At 44.6% G+C, this 23,009-nt stretch overlaps 3 protein-coding genes across 5 annotated transcripts in view; 1 reads left to right on the forward strand and 2 right to left on the reverse strand.

Annotated features, from left to right (window-relative positions):
- Window positions 1-8,943, forward strand: part of akap9 (A kinase (PRKA) anchor protein 9) — a 56,237-nt gene extending 47,294 nt beyond the window's left edge. The window contains 17 exon segments of the mRNA XM_061814028.1: window positions 637-694; window positions 773-900; window positions 1,218-1,397; window positions 1,727-1,897; window positions 2,615-2,720; window positions 2,797-2,983; window positions 3,789-3,939; window positions 4,001-4,297; window positions 4,360-4,818; window positions 4,938-5,117; window positions 5,209-5,415; window positions 5,500-5,738; window positions 5,815-5,909; window positions 6,733-6,759; window positions 6,762-6,858; window positions 6,938-7,068; window positions 7,172-8,943. Of these exon segments, the coding sequence (XP_061670012.1) occupies window positions 637-694; window positions 773-900; window positions 1,218-1,397; window positions 1,727-1,897; window positions 2,615-2,720; window positions 2,797-2,983; window positions 3,789-3,939; window positions 4,001-4,297; window positions 4,360-4,818; window positions 4,938-5,117; window positions 5,209-5,415; window positions 5,500-5,738; window positions 5,815-5,909; window positions 6,733-6,759; window positions 6,762-6,858; window positions 6,938-7,068; window positions 7,172-7,218 (2,760 nt within the window). The 3' untranslated portion in view covers window positions 7,219-8,943.
- A 16-nt stretch (window positions 8,944-8,959) lies between these two features.
- On the reverse strand, window positions 8,960-13,958 carry LOC133498052 (lanosterol 14-alpha demethylase). 2 transcript variants are annotated; one of them, XM_061814451.1, is made up of 10 exons: window positions 13,628-13,954; window positions 13,447-13,545; window positions 12,613-12,789; window positions 12,409-12,535; window positions 11,839-12,013; window positions 11,210-11,329; window positions 10,918-11,113; window positions 10,759-10,854; window positions 10,254-10,422; window positions 8,960-9,254 (listed from the first exon to the last, which is right to left on the reverse strand). In XM_061814451.1, the coding sequence occupies exons 1-10, from the start codon at window positions 13,790-13,792 to the stop codon at window positions 9,076-9,078; spliced, it is 1,503 nt and encodes a 500-aa protein (XP_061670435.1). In that variant the 5' UTR covers window positions 13,793-13,954; the 3' UTR covers window positions 8,960-9,075. The 2 variants fall into 2 exon arrangements, with proteins under 2 accessions (XP_061670435.1, XP_061670444.1); XM_061814460.1 differs by having other exon boundaries at window positions 9,114-9,254; window positions 10,142-10,422; window positions 13,628-13,958.
- Window positions 13,959-14,449: 491 nt separating this feature from the next.
- krit1 (KRIT1 ankyrin repeat containing) lies at window positions 14,450-22,993 on the reverse strand. Of its 2 annotated transcripts, none has more exons than XM_061814479.1 (17): window positions 22,806-22,993; window positions 21,159-21,300; window positions 19,426-19,582; window positions 19,271-19,363; window positions 19,063-19,192; window positions 18,461-18,704; window positions 18,090-18,205; window positions 17,880-18,023; window positions 17,645-17,801; window positions 17,273-17,380; window positions 17,032-17,188; window positions 15,923-16,074; window positions 15,648-15,814; window positions 15,487-15,574; window positions 15,203-15,409; window positions 15,012-15,128; window positions 14,450-14,767 (listed from the first exon to the last, which is right to left on the reverse strand). In XM_061814479.1, exons 2-17 carry the CDS (start codon window positions 21,258-21,260, stop codon window positions 14,678-14,680), a joined length of 2,229 nt encoding a protein of 742 aa, XP_061670463.1. In that variant the 5' UTR covers window positions 21,261-21,300; window positions 22,806-22,993; the 3' UTR covers window positions 14,450-14,677. The 2 variants fall into 2 exon arrangements, with proteins under 2 accessions (XP_061670463.1, XP_061670455.1); XM_061814471.1 differs by lacking the exon at window positions 22,806-22,993 and adding an exon at window positions 22,131-22,775.
- Window positions 22,994-23,009: the final 16 nt, after the last annotated feature.

Here is a 23,009-nt window from a genome sequence, read left to right on the forward strand (position 1 = left end):
GTAACGAAATTAACCGGTTTTACCGTGTAATTAAATCAAAAGCTTTTCACACATGCACACACAGTAATAAATAAAGTAGTAATAACAATAAGTAAGAAATAAATAATAGCATAGAGTCATATAAATGAACTATAATGTATTTTTTTTTATTGTATGTTGTTTTTTAGTTACATAATTTTATACCAGTTTGTTCTGTTAATTTACCAGAAATTAATTGCCATAATTAAGCTATTTTTTTTTTCCCTGAGTAGGAAAGGTTTGGCATTTGCTTGAAGTCAGAGATGAACAATCACACTTTTACAAGTTTACAAATTAAACCAATTCGCTGCTCCTTGAGGAAATGTGGTCATCTACTGGCCTATAATAATGGAGAAATTATATTCTTATTCCTCCCGCATTCCAAAAACATGCAACATTAATTGGACACGATAAAACTTGCCCCTAGATGTGATTGTGAGTGCGGCTGTTTCTCTACGTGCCCTGCGATTGGCTGGCAACCAGGTCAGGGTGTACCCCGCCTCCTGCCCGTTGACAGCTGGGATAGGCTCTAGCACTCCCCGCAACCCTCGTGAGGATAAGCGGCAAAGAAAATGGATGGCTGGATAAATGATATTCTTATGACCTTTCTGTTTTTAGGTGCCCTTTTCCAGGCAAGATCGGCCGCTGTCACAGTTCAAAGATGGCTACACGAGCGGTAAGGTCAATAATAGCTAATAACAACAACTATCTTTTGGATCCTTATTTCCAATGTGGGTTTCGTTCCTGATTGCAGACAGCAGTTCCGACTACAGCCAGAGAACCGGTTACGATCTTCCTGCTGGACTTCAGCAGGAGTTCCGGGTGACCCCCGAAGGTGCCAGAAGAGAGGCCGACGATCCTGTATTACCTGATCGGATAAAGGTCAGATTACTTCAGAAAAGGTGGTTTGAAACCCGAATTCTCTCCCTAACCTTGGATTCCAGACCTAATATGGGAGGAAGGAAATTCTGTAACTGTTCCTCAGCTTAGAAGCCCTAAATGTGAAAAAGTAGCCTTTAACTTTCAACCCAAATTTGGTATTCTAACCCTAATTTGAGATCCTAGCCCTATCTCGAAATCCTAATTTGAAACTTCAACCGACGCTGGAAATGCAGACGCGAAATAATTCAAGCATGGTTTAAAAATTTGAAACGGAGTTTAAGAGGAACCTGATGCCATGTGGTTGTCTCTCCACGTAGTCGTTGCTGCGTGAGGTGCACCAGGAGGGCATGCACGTCCTCTCGCTGTCGGAGTTGCCCGTTTCCGAAAATGATCCCGGCTGCCATTTGAACCTGCAAGTCTGGCTGAAGGAGAGAGACGCTCTGCTGGCGACTGTGGAGTCCCTCAAAGGCCTCATCACGCACATGCAGACCACGCAGGTTTATTTTTTTATTTTTATTTTTTTAAATAATAGTTTTTATTCCTCCCACATGCTTTAAATACATTTCAAATGATTTGACTATTCTTAAACATCCTAAAACACATTTTATATATATTTCCTAGAACCTTTTCTCACTTTCTTCTCCAAATAAGAGGCAAAGCGTGCTTGCTTCAAGATGTTGTAACTCCAAGTTGAGATTTACTGTAAAAAAAAAAAATTGAATGTTATACAGTATTGAATTATCCTCATAACAAATATAATGCAAAACATCGTGGATGGGCTGACGTCAATTAGCGTGGATGACGCTCATATTTGCTGTGCCGCAAGGTGTCGGGAGACTCCACAGACTGGCGTGCGGACCTCTTGGAAGCGGTGCGCCAGGTGTTTGTGAGGGAGCGCAGCGTGCTCAAGAGCGCCCTCTACAGCCACTTGGAGCTGGTGGACACCAGCGACGCTGTCATTCACCTCAATCAGCTGGAGCGAAGGCTGGCTGAGCAGGTGACAGTAACTCGCTTTTTGGACACGGTGCCTTTAATAGTTCATAAATACTACATATCTGTAAATATTTTACAAGTACAAATTGTATTGAATGTTTTTTTAACCGAATATTTGCATATAGACACTAACAAACCAAACAAAAACGTGAAATTATTAAAATGATTTTGAAATACATTTTTGTTTGTTATTTTGCAAATCATGTTTTTTTAGTAAATTCTTAAAATGTTATTTAGTTAATATTGATGGATTCCTTTGTTTTAGATAGGTTTGGTAATAGGTGGTAATAATTTGGTAATATAGATTGATTACAAAATATTTTAAAAATAAAATATGACACTTATTTGGATTGCTGTTAAAATTATAAAAGGAATTATTTAATAAAATCCTGTTTGATTTATTGTGTCATCATTTTTGTTTGATTTACTAGGAATGGCGTTATTAGACTATCTAGATTGATTATTAAAACAATACATAATTATATAAAATATTTTTTAAATGAAAACAAGTGTAAAATTATCACCGTTATTATGAAAATAATCTTCATTTCAATGTTTTGTAAAACTTACTTTTAGCTTGGTGATATTGAATTATTTAAAAAAAAAAAAAAAAAAAAAGACCTTTTACAAATCTGTTAAAAATTCACATTTTTTTTTCTCCCCTGTGTTTTTCCTTTGTCTATTTATGAATCAAATGGTGGTTATTCCGGCCCGCATCCAGGATGCTCAACACAGAGAGGCGATGGGATCCCTTAATGCCGCAGACCGCTCAAGTCTCATGTCTGAGATTCATCAACTCCGAGGTCAGCTGGAGCTCCTCCATCAAGGTGGGGCGACTCACATCCAGCTCACGACATATAAATATACAGAAAAAATGAAACAGCATTTGACTTCCTCTTCAAGGTGCGCAGCCCGCCGCCATATTGAGCGCGACGGAACAGTTGGATGGCGGCGACGCCGACGGAGCCCCCCGGGGCAACGGGCTGCTGCTGCTGGAAGAGCTCAAAGGAGAATTGTCCCAGACCAAACTAGAGCTGGGGACCACGCTCAAATCGCAGCACAAGCACCTCAAAGAACTGGATGCTCTCAGGTTAGATTGAACACAATGTTTGATGCAAATCGTTTGTGCTCAAAAGATGGCAGAAACAGTCTACATTAGATTCTTTCTTTGTTAAAAAGGGGCGAGTCGCCCCCACCAAAGACATTTGAAACTGTTGTTTAACATTGCTCTTTTTCTTTTGTTCCATTGACCCTACCTCGAGTTGCAAGTTACATTTTTTTTTTGTACGTTACGTACTTTCTGGGCAAATAAAACAAAATTTTTCTGTTATTTTTTTTTACCCCCCTCATTATTTGTTGCTTCAAGTTATTCATCACTTTTGTTAATTAAAAAAAGGTTTACAAGGCTGGGGCCCGAGTCGCTACAGATACGGCAATGCACTCCCAGCCTAAGATACTCTACTACTAAAACATACATTTTAAGAAAAAAAAAAAATATATATATATATATATATATATATACATATATATATATATATATTTCTTAAATGATTTCATTATATACAGCATTTAACTATACATGTATTTCTACTATGCAGTTTATTATCAGGAAAAGCTTGAAAAAAACGCTTTAAAAAAAAACTTATGCTTGGAACGCATTATTTCATTATCCATTCATTGTAATGGGAAAACGCGCTTCGGTTTTCGAACGTTTCACTTTATGCGCCATATTGGATGTGGCAAAAATATTGAACAGTTGGACACGCGTATTTTAAAGAATAGAAGAGAGACGGTCTTATGGTGCATTCTGAAATTTCCACGCGGAAGCCCAACAGCCCTAACTTTTTGACCCGTATGATGTCTACGGTTGCTAAAGATGTTAGCGTTGCGCGCAGGGCCGAGGTATCGCAGAAGGCCTCGGAGGTGGACGCGCTGCACCAGCAGCTGTTGGAGGAGAGCCGCAGGGGCCGCGAACTTCAGTGGGCCTTGGAGAAGGAGAAGTGTCGCTCAGGGAGGACTGAAGAGAGTGCTCGAGAAGAACTGGAGGTAAGACCTCTTCAGCCCAAAAGCGACAAAACACAAACCGACTTTCATCCTTGTTCCCAAGGACTTGAACCTGGCTTTGGAGGAGAAAAAGAGCCAAGCGGAGCAGCTGACGTCCACTTTGAACCAGGAGCGCCAGGCCTCCTCCCGCCTCTGCCAGCAGGCCGAGAGGGAGAAGCTGAGCCTCCACAGGCGCCTGCAGGAGCTCCAGGTGCAGCTGGAGACGGAGCGAGCCAAGGCCCGGGAGATGAGCGCCACGCTGGGCGCGGAGAGGGAGTTGCGGGTCGCCTCCGGGCCGCCGAGCCAGGAGGAGAACCTTCTGGAAGGACTGCGCCGGGAGCTGGATGACAAACAGACACAGGTGTGGGTTAAGATGTTGCGTGGTCGTACGGGAAATATTTCACATGATGGGTTTTTTCCGAGGTGGTGGATCTCCTCAGCCAAATGGAGGCTGAGAAGTTGGAGGTGCTGAGAAGGGACGAGGACCTGACCCTGGTCGGCCTCAAGTCCAAGCAGAACCTCGAGGCTCTGCTGGAGGCGCGGGCCCAGCTGGAGAGCCTAAAAGCGCAGCTGTCGGAGACGCGCGGGCAGCTGGCGAGCGAGGAGGCGAGGCGGAAGACCCTGGAGGAGGACAAGGAGAGACTGGAGGAGAGGTTGGCTCAAGATGGCGAGGCCGGGCGGGGCCACCCGCACCACCAGGGCCCTTGGCGCACGGCGGACGCTGTCTTGGGTAAACTGCAGCTCGTCGCTTCCGCCATTCGCGGGATGGCGAGCAAGACAACCGCTGAGATCACCAGCGAGGAGGTGTCGCTCCTCCAGTCCAACGTTGATGATGTCGTCAGCATGCTGCGGCAATCTCCCGCTCTCCCCGCCCTCCCTGAGGTGAGCAAAACGGAACAAAATCAGTAAAATTATTAAAGTCGCTTTTTTTGAAAAAAAAAGAAAAATGCTCCATCCTGCTAACTCTTCGTGCTTCTCTCGCGGCGCCAAAACCTCCTCAGAGCGCCGCCCTGTCGTCGGCGGCCTCCTCTTCGGGCTCCTCCCTGACCGAGCGCCTGCTCCGGCAGAACGCCGAGCTCACGGGCTTCGTGGGGCGCCTGACTGAGGAGAAGAACGACCTGAGGAACCACTCGCTGCGGCTGGAAGAAGAACTTCGGCACTACCGGCACACATGTGACGCGGTGGGTACTATTAATATGTGAAATATGAAAACGGTGCCACGGTTAGCATACAGTGCAATATGGCGATCCGTCCCCCCCCCCCCCCGTGCAGTCCACCGGGAGGCGAGGCCTGTCCGGTCCGGACGCGCCCGACTTGGTGCTGCTCTCTCAGGAGAAGGAGGCCTTGAGCCGGGAGAAGATCCGCTTGGAGAAAGCTCTGCATCAGGCCCTCGCCCAGGCGGCGCGGCTCCGAGGAGAGATCAGGACCGACACGCTGAGGGAGATTACCGGACCGGAGGCGGAAAACGCTGCCCTCAAGGTTCGGAGGAAACACGGCGGATTGTTGCGTGCTTGTTAGAACAAAAAAAAAAAACCCGGCGTATTTGTGTTTTCCCCCGTCCAGAGGATGTACGGCAGGTACCTGCGCGCAGAGAGCTGCCGCAAGGCTCTGATTTACCAGAAGAAGTACCTGCTGCTGCTGCTGGGCGGCTTCCAGGAGTGCGAGGAGGCCACCCTGGCCCTCCTCGTCAGGATGGGGGGGCGGCGGCCCTCGGAGGGGTTGGGCGACGGCCCGCGGGGTCAGCGCAGGCGGGCGCTCACCCGCTTCCGCTCGGCCGTGCGCGTCTCCATTGCCCTCTCCAGGTAAAGTGGTGGGAAATATCAAAAAGCTAATATGAGCTGTTTTCATTTTGAACGAGCTTTCTAATTTTTGTTTCAGAATGCGTTTCCTGGTCAAGCGCTGGCACAAAACGACGGGCATGAGCAGCAGCACTTCCTGCAGCGCCCAGAAAAGCGACACCACGCAGATGATCGGTAAACGAAAATCTTATCAAGGCTTTTGAAATGATCACGATATTTTCCGTGAAGCTTTTATATGCATTTTATTGTTGGTTAAAATGCGCTAAAAATGCAGGAACCTTTTTTTTTTTTTTTTTATAAAGGAGAGAAATCCCCCGATTCAGATTTTTCTGTTCAACTTTTTTTGTGTGTTGAAATATGTCGAGGCGGAACAGTGGAGCAGCTGGTTAAACATTGGCCTCACAGTTATGAGGTCCCGGGTTCGATCCCGGCCCCGCCTGTGTGGAGTTTGCATGTTCTCCCCGTGCCTGCGTGGGTTTCCCCCGAGGGCTCCGATTTCCTCCCACATCCCAAAAACATGCAACATTAATTGGACACTCTAAATTGCCCCCTGGTGTGATTGTGAGTGCAGCTCTTTTGCCTCCATGTGCCCTGGGATTGGCTGGCAACCAGTTCAGGGTGTACCGCTCCAGCACTCCCCGGGACCTTCGTGAGGATAAGCAGTGAAGGAAATGGATGCAATTCAAGTACAAACCTAACAAAATATAAATACAGATAGTTTCTAATATTCTGAGTTTCTGGTTGGCGGGAAATTGGTGGTGCGCACTGTACATTGGTAGAGGGGTTTTCCTGATTTTTTTTTTTTTTTTTTTTTTTTGGGGGGGGGGGGTCGACTTTGGGGGTGCGCATTATACTTCAGGATGCATTATACTCGAGAAATTGCAGTATGTTAATAGGCAGGCATAATGGCAAATGTTTCACCTGTGGGTGTACTCACTGTCGTTTGAGCCACTAGCCATTAAAATACCCCAAACCACATTTTTCCTTGTTTTTCCAGTCGCCGGCGGTAGAGATTACCTCCACCCGGTGTGGACGTGTACCGGGACCGAGGCGGCGGCCCGAGCAGGGGGCGCAGCGGGCGAGAATCCCCCAGATCGCCCCTCTCCTCCGCACAGCAACACAGGTGGGACGATATTCAAAAGCCTTTCGGCGAGGCAAAAACCGACGGCAACGTTTTAACGCTCCATTTCGCGCGCGCAAAGATTTCACGCAGCCGGAGACTCCGGGTTCCTCACGTGCGCCCACCTGCAGAGCTACGACCCGGACCGGGCCCTCACCGACTACATCTCTAGACTGGAGGCCCTGCAGAGGCGGCTGGGGAACGTCACTTCAGGTTCTCTTCACTCATTCGCGCGTCACTTTTTGCGATCAAATCTCTCCCGTTTTTTTTTTTTTTTTTTTTAAATAACAAAATGTCTTCCCTTCGTCTACTGCAGGTGCTTCGTCTTCCCTCGCTCCGCTGCACTTCGGCTTGAGAAGATAAGACTGATAAACAAGTTGCCTTTTTTTTTTGACGCAAACTATTCTCATTCTACAAGGACCAAAAAATAATAACTTTTTGTTTGGTGTGTGACACGTGTGCGTCTTCTTGTCTCCACGTGGAAGACGTGTAATTTAATTAAATAAATGATGTACATTTTGTTCATGGATAATTTAAAAAAAAAAAAACAAAAGGCTTTTTGAGATTAATTTATGTTCACGTGGGTGTTGGTTAGCAAGGCAAGGGGCTTAACTGGATTCTTCAACTTTGTTTTGTTTCGAGTCTTGAAGACATTTGTAGAGAGCGTATTTTTATAGGTGCTTTTCTGGCTATTTTGTCAAAAACTGAAATAAAGGAGAAGATTTGAATGGGCTTTTTATTTAGTGGTTGACGAGAAGGTAAGTAAAACGAGGAAAATACACACTCACAAATCTTGTTCTTATTACATTTTACTGAAGTCGGAAGTTCACAGTCGAGACATTTCCCAGTTTCATCTAATGCAGCATATTCATTTGGAGCTTCTTGAACACAGGTGTCAAACTCAAAGCCCGGGGGCCACATCTGGCCCAGTTCATCAATTAATGTGGCCCGTGAAAGCAAATCATGTTGACTTTGTTTCTTGCAAAAATATCAAAACTGGAAATGGTCTTTTAATTACATTGATATTGCAAGCAGCTTTTGTTACCATGAAATAAATTAAAGTTAAAAAAAAAAAAAAAGTTTTCCATCAATTTGTAGTGTATGTGTAATGTGGATTCATCCTAACTTCCCTCAGAGGGAAAATTTATATACATGTGGAGTTTGACTCTGCTGTTCTAAACCCCCCTTTTCGCCTGCTTTTTATGCTTTATTCAATAAAACTAGGAAATTGTGCTACGAGTAAGAAAAAAAAAAAGTTTGACACTCAACATTTCAAATTTTCCATTTTTCTGACTGCACAGTTTCATTTTTTTTTTTAAATATATAAATTCTACTTGACTGCGTTTATAAATGTGGCCTTCCTGCTTTTTTATGCGGAGTTCAACAAAACTGAGACAAATGCTACTCTGAAGTTGAACATGAAAAATGTATTTATGATTTCACAGCATAACCATTAAGTTGTTCTACTACAGTATTTCTTAATCTGAACTATAAACTTGCCACTTTATTATGCGCCACTTGACTTCCTGTTTTGACACTGACAACAGTCAAATGCTCCTGTTTTTTAAGACAACTTAATCTCACCATTTCGTTTTTGTCTGTGCTGAGTAAATTTGACAAAAGTCTTGATCTCTTCAGAGATTAAATTCTTGTTTTCTCTTACATAATTTTGAAGTTTCATGTGTCCTGGGTGTCCATAAAGCTGCATTTTACAGCTAAATGTATTACATTTATGAAAAAAAAACAACCTAAATGTTCTCAGAATGCTGAACTTCTCATTTCCTGGTTGTCCTGAACTGTCTTTTTTTTTTTCTGGTGGTGGGGGGGTGGGTTACAGAATAAAATGCATCTTCTAGTCTGAGGATTTAGTATTTCCTGCTTGCCTCATCTTTGCAGTTTCCAAGTGACCTTGAAGTTGGCCTGGGGCGAAATGTTCCAGGTTTTAATATGCTGCATTCAAGAAAACCGGGAAACGGGACAATGTCCTGGCAAAATGGAAACATGGCAACTGTTAATTTTACATAAAAAGGTATCCCGTAGAACCGCCTTCCAAGTTGCACGTATCCTTGTCGGAGTTTGAAATTTCCCGGCGTTGATTGCATGATTGCAAGGCCTTATATCAACATCCCAGCACGTTGATGCTGAATTGGTGATCTGTTTTTTTTTTTTTTTTTTAAATTATCATTATTAAATGTGAAATTGGTGTTCACGTCCCCGTCTTCAGTGTTTCCTCCTCCTATATGCGATGACGGGGTTGCGGGGGGTGTGTATCATGGTGGTGTAGTTAATGGTGGGGAAGTAGCCGTCCGCCAGGTCGAAGTCGTACAGGCGCAGCAACGTGGACCAGATGGTCTTGATCTGCACGTAGGCAAAGTTCTCACCGATGCAGCGATGTCGCCCTGATTCAAAAGAACAAAAACATATTCCAGAATTGGAATTCTTTGTCCCCTCCTGAGACAAAAATGCAAAAGTGCTTTATTTAAAAAAATTTCCTTTTTTTTTTCTCTCAACCCAGCCTATTTCGTTTGTGTCTTGACTGTAATCGTCTAATTTGTTTTACATTTCTAAAAAACATTTAATTTGAAAATGGCTCTCCACATACACCTAATCGTGACTAAAACATTTTTTTTTAGCCATGAGCTGCTCAAATGACACCAAGGTAATAACTCACCATGGCAACACCTAAGCTATGCCCATTCCTATTTCATATTTTTCAGTCGTAATAGAGTAGGTCGCCCAAAGCCATACAACCCTGTTAATCATAATATCGGAAAAACTATTATTTTTTGTTATGTAGCTCAGTTTGTTGTTGGAAATGGAGCACAGCAGCTAACACTTGACTCTTGAGCAAAACCTGAAACATTAGTATTACTGTAATTAGAGTCATCCTAAAATTAGATAAATTTTTAAATAAAACGATACTTTTTCATTGATCTTCCGTTCCGCTTTTCCTCACTAGGGTCACGTGTGTGACGGTCTGAGGGCTCCCCCGTGCTGCAAAGTCTCCTTGCGATGAATGCGCATTGCGTTACTAGCAGGGGGAACTCTCCTGGTCTCATAGTTCCCCTTCTTCCACATGGAGAGAGCTAACATACGTTATAACCTAACTTTAAAAGAAAAGTTGCTAAAAAAAAAATATATATATATATATATATATATATACACACACACATATATGTACGTTCGCTGTGTTCATCTTTCCGAGACGTCCATAGCAAAGGTGAATGCTCGACGACAAGTTGAAGCATGGATGGGGATGTTTACAAAATACACGCGCATTACTCACAAGGAGACTTTTCAGCACGGGGGAGCGCTCAGACCGTCACACCGGAGCGTCCATATACTGTAAGAATACAAATACGGAGCAGGGAGCGTTTCGGCTCGGAAGGGGCGCGCACCTGCTCCAAAGGGCACGTAGGCGAACTTCTCGCCGGCGGCGGGGTTGTCGCGCAGGTAGCGCTCGGGGTCGAAGCGCGTCCTCTCGCGCCACGTGTCTTGCAGCCGCTGGTTGACGGTCGGGGAGACGCACACTTGGTGGCCCGCGGGGATGGTGAAGCCCGACGCCGTCTGTGAAACCGTCGGAAAGGGGGTGTTACTCAAACGTGCTGGAGAGTACTGGAACGTTCCCAGTCTCCACATAACGTAACGTTACCTTGAATACCGCACCAGGACTTCATTAATTAACATCAATTATTGTATTGTTTTGGTTAGCGACACAACATTGTGGCTCGACTATGCGTCAAGAGTGGATTGGAACGGTAATCGGCGCTAACGTCATCTTTAATGTCAAACAAAGAACTTTTTTTTTTTAACAAAACGCCATACTTGTGCAGTAAAACCGCTTCGGTAGGTGCTGCTGTTTTGGTTAGCAAATGAGTCGGTGGAGAAAAATGAGGTCATTACCTGAGTAGAGCGAGCCATCCTCATCATGGTCATGATGGGTGGGCGGAGCCTCAGAGTCTCTTTCAAACATCGCTCCAACAGGCCGAGGTCCTTCAGCTGAAGACATCGTTAATCATAAATGAACTGTGAATGAATTCATATTTGTGAAGGCCACCGCACCTGATCCAGTTGCAGGGGCGGCAGGTCGTCGCCGCACACCGCTTTCTGCTCGGCGTAGCAGCGCTCCTGCGTGGCTTTGTCGCGGGCCAGGAAAAAACCCAACCAGGCGCTGGTGGTGGACGACGTGTGTTGGCCGGCCAGCAGGAGGCCGATCAGCATGCCGGCGATTTCGTCGTCCGACAGCGGCCGTCCGTCCCTGACGGGCGGGGAGGAAAAAAAACAAAACGATGAATCTCATTTTCAACTCCAGCAGCTCTGAATGAGAATTATTTCCTTTTTTTTTTTTTTTTACTTGTAGGTAGAGTCCACGAGCGTCTGCAGAATGTCGTCACTTTTCTCCCCGGAGCTTCTTCGCTTCTGGATCACCTTGTAGAAGATGTTCTTGATTTCTCGGTGAGCTTTGTCCCGCTTCCTAATGATGGCAAAACACTACTATCTCAAATAATTTTTTCTCATTGAAATAAATGTAAATGCTATTAATCGGTTCCAGCCCCACCAAAAAAAAAAAAAAAAAACGTTTTTTTTTTGTAATGTGTTTAAAAATGCTCCACAGTTTTGTACTTTATAAAAACATACAGTCATATCCATGCATTGTCTGAGCCGCTTATCCTCACGAGGGTCGCGGGAGTGCTGGAGCCAATCCCGGCGATCTTCGGGGAGGAGGCGGGGTACGCCCAGAACTGGTTGCCAGCCAATCACACAGCGAAGCTTAACAAGTCGCACTCCCAATCACACCTCAGGGCAATTTAAAGTCCCCAATGAATCATGCAGTAATAACATTTAAAGGTCAAGTGTCATGAAATGGATCATTTCTGCACAAATCCAGTCCCTTGTAAGTTGAGGTACAACTGTATTTTGTCTACTTTGAGGCCATGTTTTGATATCGTAGGGTGTTTAAAAGAGGATAATTAAGCGTCCTACCTGAAGCTGGGTAGCGGCAGCCATCCGGGCAGGAGCCAGGCGGCGTGACTGAAACCTCCATCCAGGTCGGCGTAGAGCTGAGCGACGTGCTCGTCCAGCAGGCCCCGAATCTCCTTGCCGTGCAGGCAGTTGCTGGCCGTCAGGATGATGAGCTCGGACAGTGCCTCGAACAGGTCTTAAAGCGGAAAAAGACTCAGTATCACTGGAAAGCAGTCAAGAACACAATTAAATGCAACAAAGCAGGACTACTTCCACTTTCCTCGTTTACCTGACACCGCCCCCCTCCGCTCTTAAAGGGGTACACTCGTACCCGCAACTTTACATCTGCGGGCATGACTGACCACACCCGTACATTTTTCAAATGTGAGTGACGTGTGCCTTTTATTGCTAAGGTTTGTTTTTGTATTACACAAAAATAAAAGTTTATTGGCAGCACTTACATCGAACCTTTCGAAGAAATATGTCAGTAACTGTTGCAAAATTAGAGCTAGCCATAGCATTTTTGACATGTTGAGCCCTGTGACAGACCAAGGAAATGGGCACACAAGTGTATGAACGTATAGATCTTACCTCTCTGGCCACCGTCTCCCCATCTCTGAAAATACGCGACGGTCTCGGCCTCGATGATCTTGACGTGTTCCTTGAAGCGAGCCATGTTCAAGCCCGTTTTTAGCATCTTCTTTTGTTCCAGGAAGATCTACGCGTGCACAAACCTCCACGGTGAGACCACGTTGCGCAATTTGGGCCACGACGTGCATTTTGACGGACTCTCACCGGGTTGGGGACGTCGTAGGCGACTCCTTTGCCGAAGACCGGCGTGGTGAGTCGGGAGTAGACGTCCTCGGCGTTCAGGTCCTCGTTTTTGCTGTTGAAGAGCAGCGTGGCGGCGTCGCTTCCCAGAAGGTATGTGAAGGTTTTTCCCACCATGGTGAAGCTGAACACCGGTCCGTACTACCGAGGGGTGGGAATTTAAATGTTTAGCCCTCTAAATGGAGATCATTTGTCTGTTTCAACTCCTTATTTGGGCAAATATATGTAGTATGTAAATGTAGCTCATCCTCAATTTAAAAAAAAAAAAAAAAAAGCATGTCACTCAGTTGCAAAGTATCCAACGCATTTCTCCGACAGCAACAACTGCGACTGACTGGCGACCAGTTCAGTGTGTAGTCCGCATTTCGCCCGGTTATCCGGGATAGGCTCCAGCTCTCCCGCGCCTCCCTTGTGAGGATAAGTGGCTTGTCCATGTATGTCGTACGAGAGCGGGTTCCTCGTATGTTTCTGACATACTTGGTGAATTAAGATGATTCTGATGATTCTCTTCAAAATAGAATCCTTGTCATCAGGTGCCACAAAATAGCGCCAAATAATTTTTATGCACAGAAAGTGAAAAGATGGATTTTCACCGAATATTGGAGGAAGAAATCTGACATTCTTCTTGAACCAATCACAAATGCCACAACGCAGAGAATTAGCATACATTTTGTGGCCCTAAAAGCTAAAATCATGGGGAAAAGGATACCCACCCCTGCTGCTGATTGTAATAATTGTTGTATTTAATGTGTAATTATTATTTTTAATTGTTTAAATTTAATGTGAGCTTTCACTTACTTTTTCATACGCTTTTTCTAAAAAGTCAATGGGACTTTTGCCAAATGCAACAGCATGACCAAGGAAGGGGACACTGGAAGGGATGTAAGGTGGATATTTCTGTTTAAAAAAAATAATAATAATAATTAAAAAGTGTTGGAAGTCAAGCTTTCAAACTTTCATTTAATTTAAGGCTACTTACCACATTCTTGTCAGAAGTCTGTTTGTGTTGTATTTTGCCGTAAAAATAGCCGAAAGTGAGCGTGACGAAAGAAGCGGCCAGGACCAAAGAAGTTAGGTTGTCGTTCATCTTTCCCACAGTGTCCCCGAGTAGCTTGGTGCTCATATGATACAAATGCATCGACATGTTTAAAATTTGTGCTACCCGGCTCGTCTCTTTAAGTCTTTAAATCGGACGGCTCATTATAATCTAGGACAAGTCAAGTCAAAATTGTTCAACCGCCGGTGTTTGTCACCGCCATCACTACCTCTCAACGTCGGTCCCGCCCCCGCCTGACCGATATCATTTTCCGATTGGCTGTTGCTCTCGCGTCCGTCAAGCAACTCCTCCTCTCATTGGCTGCTTCCGTCTGAACCGATCTCAGGTGTTATGATGTCACCGACTGTCCGAGTAAATACAGTATATTTTAAAAATTGTTTTTAAATTTAAACTCATTCAATAGATACGAATTCTTCTTTTAACACATATACTTATATTTTCTAATTCTTTAAAAAGTACTGTAAATAGCCTGCAGTGTGTACCCTAACTTCATCCCGTTACCAAGCTAAATCAATGATTCAATTTATTTAAATGCACAATCAATATTGCCCAAAGAAATGAATCAAAATACATTCCTTCTTCCAGCCCCCACTCACGCCACCATTTTATCTTATGATGAAGAAAAATAGCATTGTACTGAAAGAAATGAACTGCCTTTATATAGTGTAATTACAGAACGTTGGGAGTCACAACTTTTGTGTTGGGGGTGTGCCTTTAAGGGGCCTGGAATGACCGGTATGTATGTAAAAATCTGTGCTTTATTCAAGCATTCAATTTATTAAAACAAATTATTAAATAAACATATTTACATTCACATGAAAATACAAGATTTGTCAAAACCGTCACACACACATTGAACTTGTGAAAAAGAGATATTACTACATATAGTAGTATAGTTTGCCCTGTTGCAGTCATTTTATTATTCAGCGTTGAAATGGATTTGGCAGCCGCGTCATCCTGAGCGCTCTCGGTTCAACCGTAAGCGTATTTGTCTGTGGCGCCTTTATCGTTGGGGGTCATTTGCCCGCTCAGCTTCATTAAAAGCTTCACAATGAGGCCAGCCTATGAACAATGATAACAGACATTCATTAAACACGTCAAAATTAAGTAACGATTCCACTGAGGTGTCCTTTTAATTTTTGCTCACTGGGTTTAAATTTGAAGACAGCGTGTCGGGATTTTGCAATTTCTGGATGACAGCCACCATTTTGTGTTTTTTTTTTTTTTTCTTTTTTTTTTTAACATCATGTGTTGGTGCATTCCCATGATCTTAAAAATCAGATCTGCTTTTATGGACAACTTTTACCTGCTTGGTGTGCACAATGAAGTTCATTTTGTTCTCGCCGCTGTGCACTTGGAAGTACTGGTCAGCGTGTCCCAGCTGCCACATGAACGTGCCGTACTCTAAGCTGATGAGAAGCACCTGTGAAAAACCAAAAAAGCATCAAAATGCAACCTTAATAAGACAATAAATATTCCGATGAGATGACAACACACCTTGGTCTCCATGTTCATGAGGTGCAGCCCCTTGGTGTTCACGCCCACGTAGACCCGGATGACCTTGTGGTTGCTGGCGCTGGCCTTGGTGTACACCTGACCCGTGAAGAAGGCGGCGCCGTAGGTGGGGATGTCCCAGCAGTTCTGCAGGAAAAGCCTCTGCAGGTGGTGCATTTCCTTGCTCACGCCCTCGCTGGTGCTCAGCGCCTGTTGGTCAACGAGCCCAAAAAGGTTGAAGCAATGACGGGAAAACTGGTCCAAACTTTTTCAAAGTTCCACTCTACTTTGTACTCGTGAAGAATCCTGTTGGTCCAGTGGTATGCTTTGCTTTTCACTTTGAGTATAGGCACAATTGACTTGAGGTTTTCCTCACTGAAAAGACACAAGACGGTCAAAACGATGCATGTCGCAAGGAGAAAAATCATGGATCCAGTCAGCTTGGTACTTGAGGAAGCCTTGCTTGTGCTTCTTGCTCTCGTAGTTGCCGTAGATGATCTGCAGAAGGAAGCTGGCCAGCGTGATCAGCTTGCTGTCGGGAGCCGGAAAGAATCCCTTCAGCAGGCAGTGTCGGGCCTCGTCAAACAGGATGAGGATTGCCAGCGGATCCTCCACCTGTGGTGGGGGAGTCAAAGTCCATGTACTCACATCTGCTTTTGGCATAATGAAGAAAACAACATCAGGATAATGGTGCTTTCACAAATTTCCCAAAACCAAAGTGACCTTTTTCTCGATCTCCAGAGGCAAGCGGACATCCCTGCGGAGGAAGAGCTGAGGCGTCTCCCTTTGCGGGTCGAGCACCGTCAGGTCCGTCACGATCTCCGTCCAGATGCGTAGGTGCTGCAGCGGCTTGTGGTACGGCTTCAGCTGCAGGTCTGTAACATGTACTCATTATTATGATTATTATTACAGTGTACAGAAGGCTGCATCCTCATTATGAGGGGCATCCTCATAAGGGATAAGGGTACATCCTTTTAGCCTGGATTCTTTCAAGGGTGCCTTCTTCGGGTGCATTTTGTTAGAAAGTGTCCTTTAAGGGTGGATCTATGTAAGAGTGCAACCTTGTAAGGCCACATCCTTGTTTAAAGCTCAATTGTCATCCCTATAAACATTCCAAAATAGATATTGAAATGAAAAATACATACAATGTTATTCACTTCAATGTCGAAACGAAAAAATAAATATGAGGGGAGAGTGCGTCATCCATGTGCAAAGTTGCGGAAAAGTCATTCGACATCCAAGTGGTCGCCATATTGGGTGCATCTACTGTCCGTGACGTCACCCCGGACATTCGCCATTGAAAACAGGCTGTGGCCCCTACTGTGGGACACGCCCCTCCAGATACAGAAGCTCTTTTCGAAGAAGAGAACGTCTCACAACCGAGTGAAGTGACCGGGGAAATATGACCCTATCGTTTCCAGCCATATTTAGATGATATGCGGATCACGGCCAGACCGCATGCGGCCAAACCGCCTCCCTAACCGATCCACCTGTGCGCGGCAGATATGAGCCACCCCGGCTGAAGCAGCGATCGGCGGACATGGCGCCGACGGGCACATCAACAAATCTCGAAAACAAATCCCTTGAGAGGATTTTCATGGCGGGAGTTACAAAAGCCATATACGTCAAAATCATGTTTTGTGGTGAAAAAACGGATGGATCCATACCGGCTGCCTTTTTTTTCCAGTAATAACATATTAAAAATCATGCATTTCATGACGGTGGCACTTTAAGTCAACTCCCTAAAGCACTGGGAGGCATCCTTGCCAGGGTGGATCACTATAATAAGCGTGCGTTCTTGTAACTTTGCTATCTTTAGGAAGTGGGCTCACGGAGGTTCTCGGAGCAGATCCAGATGGTGAAGTACTGCTGGGTCTCCTGGGAGAGACGCATGCCCTCCATGATCTGCTGTACCGTGGTGTTGTTGCCGTGCTTCAGCTCCACTGACCGGTACGAGCCGTCCATGCGGTAGATACGGACCTTCTCGTACTGCAGATGACAAAAATAGAAATATAATGTAAACGACACCCTCTAGTGAAGATTATCTTAACTGCAGTGTTTAGCGGGACTCACGGGTTTACTGTTGGCCTGCTGCAGAAGCTTCACCGTCTCCTCCCATTCATTCTGCTTGTTCTCCTCACATACTTGCAGTGGCGTTCGCTTCTGCTGATCTTCTATGTGCTAACGACCACAGAGAAGATGTATGGCATTCAACCACAATGCATTGCGCCCTAAGCGTCAATAGACGACGGTACAGATATTTCATTGAAACCCTTTGTTTGCATAAGACTGACAGGATATGTGGCCCATTAATTCTGCTCAGCACAAAGTGGTTGGACGAGAACCTTTCAAAATTTGTCTTTGGCGTAAAAAAAAAAAAAAAAAAAATAGTGCCTCATGAATTCTGCCCGACATCAAGTAGAAAAATTGTTTTTTGTGGCATACCCGGTCGATCTCTGGGTGCTGCAGCAGGAGTTGCACGATGTCACTGTGGCCGCCTCTCGCGGCAAAGTGCAGGGGAGAGCTGAGCTGTCCGTTCAGCAGGTTCGGATTACATTTGCCTTTTTCCAACAGCAGCTTCGTCGCCTCAACTTTGCCATGCCTGAAGGGGATCGATGACAAACGTCACGAGTCAAAATGAAGTGACTTTAAGACGAGGCCTGCCTTTGTGGGGCCTCACCAGCAGGCGTAGTGAATAGCGGCCCAGTGGTCGCTGTCCAGCTGCTTGACGGAGAAGCCGCTGTCCAGGAGCTTTGACAGCAGCTCCGTGTCTCCTTCGCAGGCGCTACGGTGAAGCGGGAAGTCATCCACCCACTGACTCTCCCTACCAAGCAAGAGAAAATGATGAGAAGTGAAAAACAGTAGAGGACAAACTGCAACGAGTTCTTACTTCTCCTCAGCTGTGCAGTTGGCGCCATGCTGCCACGTTTCCCTGGTAGGGATCTGGATCTTGGAATAGTCTGGTGCTCCAAGCCCAAAGTATGGGTTGATGATAACTTTATCAACCTGCAAACACACACACAGATCTTTTTTTTTTCTCCTAATCAAGATGGCTGACAATATTCAGTGGTGGTAAGTAAACTGTTTGAAATAATTTTTCAGATAGTTGATTATTTTTACTGTGATCCATAACTTTTTTTTTCAAACTCCAGATAAGACCCGCATTTTTTTTTAAACAAGTATCCATACTTCTACTCGAGTACAGTGTGTGAGTACTACTTCCGCCTCTGGTCTTTGTGTGTGAATTAAAGTCAGTCTCACCCGGTTGGTGTACTGCAGATCAGACCCATAGAGCGGGTTCAGGACGCACATGTCGGCCTTCTCCAGGGACATCATCTTGCTCTTGATCTCCAGCGCCGTGTAACCCATGTGCAAGCCCTCGTCGCTCACTCTTCCCTCGCCGCAATACGCTGGGTTTCTCACGTTGGTCTTCACTCGCTCCCCGGGTGCCGGACGGAACAGGGCCGGGATGGCGTGAGGCACCGTGTGTTGCTCTGCTAGCCATCTGGGAGGGAACAAATTAGGGAGGTGCATGTAAATTAGGCAAAAGGGATCATTAGGAAATGTTTTGATTTGGTGACGTTGAAGAGGTGTGTGGCTTAAAAACGTTTGGAGGCTTTAAGTGGATTGTTAGTGGGGTGTGTCCAATGTAGAACATTTATTTTCATTTTTCATCAATTTTGTGTGGGAAAAATGTTTTTTGCTGGTGTGTGCGAGGGCTTGCCTATCTTTGTTGCAATGTCAGGAGAGGGTATGTGGCTTAAAGTACGGTTAAGCCTGTGTTTCTGGGGGTGTACAGAGAAAAGGGGGAGCATGATTTAAAAGGTTTGAGGTATTAAATATGATGCAAAATCCATGCTGACTTGTCTAAGGCCAGGAGCATCTTGGCTGTGATAGGGCAGAAGTGGCTGCTCGTCTCGCTGCAGACCCTCATGATGTCGTGCAGGCAGTAGAAGCTCGGCTCCCCCGCGTTGTGGACAGGCTTGTTGTTGTCTGCCAACAAGCAATGATTTAAATATTTGTACATTAATACAAAAAAAAAAAAAAAAAAACAAATCGGCTGATGTGCACCTTTCACCCCCACTGGGACTACAAACAGCGATGCCTCTTCGACATCATTGTCCCCCCCCAGGGAGAATTTCTTCATGTGAACCACTCGTTTACCTGAAATCCAAACTTGACAATAAGCCTTGTCTGAATAGAAAAGTGAAGAATCAGATGCTCACCGATGAAGCTTTGGTTGTTGGACAAAGGTTTGATGGTGTCCGCAACATAGTCCAGGATAGATTTAGATTTGTCACCCGCTGCCTGGATCTTTGTCACCGGGAGGATTTTCTTCCTTTTTTTCTCCTTCCCTTCCAAGGGCAATTCGCTCAGCAATATCTTCATGTGGAGATGAGCACACAAGTGTGATTCAACTATCCCCCTAAGATGGACTGTATATAGTGACCCCACATTTTATAGTAGGTAGGGAATACATTCCAGACGCACCCGCAATAGGTGAAAATCCCCAATATAGTAGGAGAGCCCACATAAATTGATGTAATTTTACCTGATACACACTTGAACGCTTTTCTAATTATTCGTTTAGCACCTGTTCTCACTCAAATGGACCTTTCCGACCTGTACAACAATAGCCAATCAGATAGCCGCATTGTCTTAACCCATGGCTTGACACGCTCCTCTCGCCATATTGTCCCACAAGCAATGCTAGTTGTCAGTAGCGTGCGCTTGGAAAAGTTAATGTTACGAAGAAAATGATGCTCAGATGCGCTTGGGGAACGTGCAATTGTGATAAAAGATATCCGGCTAGGTTACCAGGGGCCCGGTTGATTCATTTTCCAAAGCCTAAAACACAGTTGACGAAGTGTCTACGATGGATTAAGGCTCGCGGAAGACCGCGCGTATGACTAAATGTGGATAAATCAACAAACACAAGGCTGTATGTTCGAAGGTAAGTGAGGGAGAAGTATGTTCTCTGAGTTTGATTGAATTATTATCAGTGGTTTATACATTGCAGGAGAACAACTTTCACTTTGTTAGCGTATCACTGACCTGCCGAATTAAGTGTGGAATGTTTTATGCCAAAGAGTTGGGTTAGAGATATGTAAATGAGCGATGTCATGCAAGACAAATGTCTATTTGCCCATTTGTATCATATCGGACTTTTAAGACAGAGCACTGGGTTCCATTATGAGCGAAGTCAAATGAATACAGACCCTCATTTATAAGACTACATTGATATTACTCGTGATCTTACCAAATGGAAAGTACTAACTCTGCTTTACACGCGCAGTACAATTCCACTATTTTATCCTGTTGGATTTCAATTTAAAGTTTGTGAGGCGTCAAACTTTTTTGCATCGATCGCCAACATTTCGCTGTAACTCTGACATTGTGTCCTGCTCTGTCCAAAATCTTAATTCCGTGTACATATCCTTGTGTGAAATAGTTGAGACCTCTCTGTAGAACTCTCTTGGACAAATCTGACGCATTTGGGGAAAAAAACATACCGCAATATTATCTGGAATACGCGATAGAGAATCGACTTCAAACATATTCTGTTCAGTCGCCATTTTGGAAGATTGTGGGACATGGCTAAGGCGGCGGAACTTAAGATGGCCATCAGAAAGGTCCATTACCAACAAATCGTACACTGTCATTATGACAATTTTGAGGAAACAAAGTGTAATATGAAACTAAAAGTTCAGTTGGGGACCTTCTGTCTCTTCCTGTTTTCAATTACACTGAATCTCTTCTAGTAGACTTCAGTGCTCCCTGCCATGTATGTTACAGCACAAAATTGGAGCTGATAGTGTGCAACGCTAAAATCAATCATTGCTTGTAAACTGTAGTAACCAATGCAAAAAAAAAAAAAATTAAAAATCTGCAATGGCTGGGAGAGATGCGAGCAATATGCTGCAACTTCGTGCGGGGTTTACTGTGATTTAATGCATACCTCATACGCTTTGGCTCTGTACTCTTTGGAGGTTAGGCTGACTTGACTCTTGGGCCGAAGGACAGCAACAAACACGTCCTCCAGGCTGTCCTCGTTGCCCATGATGACGGCTTTCAGGGCCAAATGCTGTGGAGCGGCATGCCTGCGACGGCACACGAAAGGAGACGACCAACATTTTAAACAAACGAATGATGATCTTTATGATGAGCAAATGTAGGTTCAATGTTTTCTTACTCTTTTATAAAAGTTCAGGGTGTTTGTTTTTAGAATCGAAAGGTGGTTCTTGGCTAAAAAAAAAAAAAGTTTGGGAAAGGATATTTGGAGGGGTGGGTGTGCGAGCGACAGCCTACCCCAACTTGGTCATGATGTTGTTGTGGGTGACTTAAACAGTTTGGGATTTGAGTGCATGTGAAAGGGAGAAGGAATGATCCGACGTTGTGATGTTGGAAGGACTGCGTGGTTTAGAAAAAAATATATATAGAGAGATTTAATTTGTTAAGATGTGAACTGACTGTGGAAGTGCTTGTACCAAGTCTGTTGATGTGTTGAAGGGAGTGTGCGCCTAAACGAGTTTGGAAAATAACACTTTTTGACGGGGAGTGTCGGGGACAAATTTGCAAAGCCCATAAAAAAAAATTCAAATATTACTTTTTACGAGGTGTGGGGGGGTTAGTGGGTTTCCCAACGTTATCGAGATGTAATGTGCACAATAACCACGAGAGTCAAATAGCTACAATTGAACTACTTGTTGAATTCATGATGGTCACGCCCCGGAAACCCAAAGTCTGTTGTTCTTACATGCCAATTACACAAAAGCTTCATACTTTTTTCTGTTAAGACAACACTCCCACGTTTAACCCCATATTAAACTACGTAAATTGTAATAATCTTAACAATTTAAGACGCTGTTTGGTGGTCCTAGCTTTGGATGCTACACGGCATCATCTGGTCGTTCCGAGTGCTCAAACTCACCGAAATGCCACGCGACCTTAGCACCACTTTACCCCCACCGTCGGAGTCCTTTCTGGGGATTAAAAGTGTCGACCCTCGGCCTCACAGAGTGGATTTTGTGTGCGCTTATTTAAGTTAAAAGTCGCCGCCGCCCTGAATTTTTTGACCACTTAGCAAACAAGAGGAGTCGCGTTGCGTTCAAATATCAGCAATCCCATAGGAAAACAGAACACTCTCAACCAGCTCGAAGCTAAATCGGGCGAAACGTCACCAGTCACGATGCCTTCAAGAGTCGAATGTAAAGATAAGTGTTTTTCGCCTTATGTTCGGTAATTTTCGCTAACATTCGAACACGGTACACATTTTAACCATCCACAATCCGGCTTGTCACATTCCAATTGCATGTATCCGGAGTCCCTTTTGCCCCGTCGACTGGGATATGTTCCTAATGAGGATAAGTGATACAATAATCGATGGATGAGTGCAATAGTTTCCTCATTTTAGAATGACCAATGACGATAAGGTTTACAGCAATGCCTTTATATAGGTAAAATGTTACCAGCTACGACTACAACAAATCTAAAGTGCTTTTCAAAGTCGAAAATTAAAGTGACCCGCTAATTATCATGGGATACACGTTCCTGAGCCACTAAAATTAGGCACAAATCAGCAATAAAGACCATCTAAACACATTACCTCCCAATTTTTTACCATTCCCGAGCACTTGAAAATTGCGTTGTCAGTCACAGACACAAACACGCTTTTGTACTCATCACTCTCCAAACCCCACCCTTCACCAAGCCATGTCATTGACAAAAATGAGGTATTTTGTGCCTGCAGTTTTATATTTTTGCTGAAAAACAATTACACTGTGTTGTTAAAAGTGTGGGCGCGGCAAAA

The sequence above is a fragment of the Syngnathoides biaculeatus genome, chromosome 1 (assembly GCF_019802595.1).
Source record: "Syngnathoides biaculeatus isolate LvHL_M chromosome 1, ASM1980259v1, whole genome shotgun sequence".
NCBI classification, from domain to species: Eukaryota; Metazoa; Chordata; class Actinopteri; order Syngnathiformes; family Syngnathidae; genus Syngnathoides; species Syngnathoides biaculeatus.

Bases quoted from the DNA above. Each gene is read 5' to 3' on its own strand.
- LOC133498052 (XM_061814451.1), bottom strand. From the start codon at position 13,792: ATGTCGATGCATTTGTATCATATGAGCACCAAGCTACTCGGGGACACT. The intron at 12,790-13,446 runs GTAAGTGAAAGC...ACCCCTCGGTAG, and splicing joins TAGAAAAAGCGTATGAAAAA to TACGGACCGGTGTTCAGCTT. The intron at 10,855-10,917 runs GTGCGGTGGCCT...CGATGTCTTCAG, and splicing joins CGCCCCTGCAACTGGATCAG to CTGAAGGACCTCGGCCTGTT.
- krit1 (XM_061814479.1), bottom strand. From the start codon at position 21,260: ATGGGCAACGAGGACAGCCTGGAGGACGTGTTTGTTGCTGTCCTTCGG. The intron at 19,193-19,270 runs GTGCACATCAGC...GCTTGTTGGCAG, and splicing joins AGTCCCAGTGGGGGTGAAAG to ACAACAACAAGCCTGTCCAC. The intron at 15,410-15,486 runs GTAGAGTGGAAC...GTTGACCAACAG, and splicing joins GGATTCTTCACGAGTACAAA to GCGCTGAGCACCAGCGAGGG.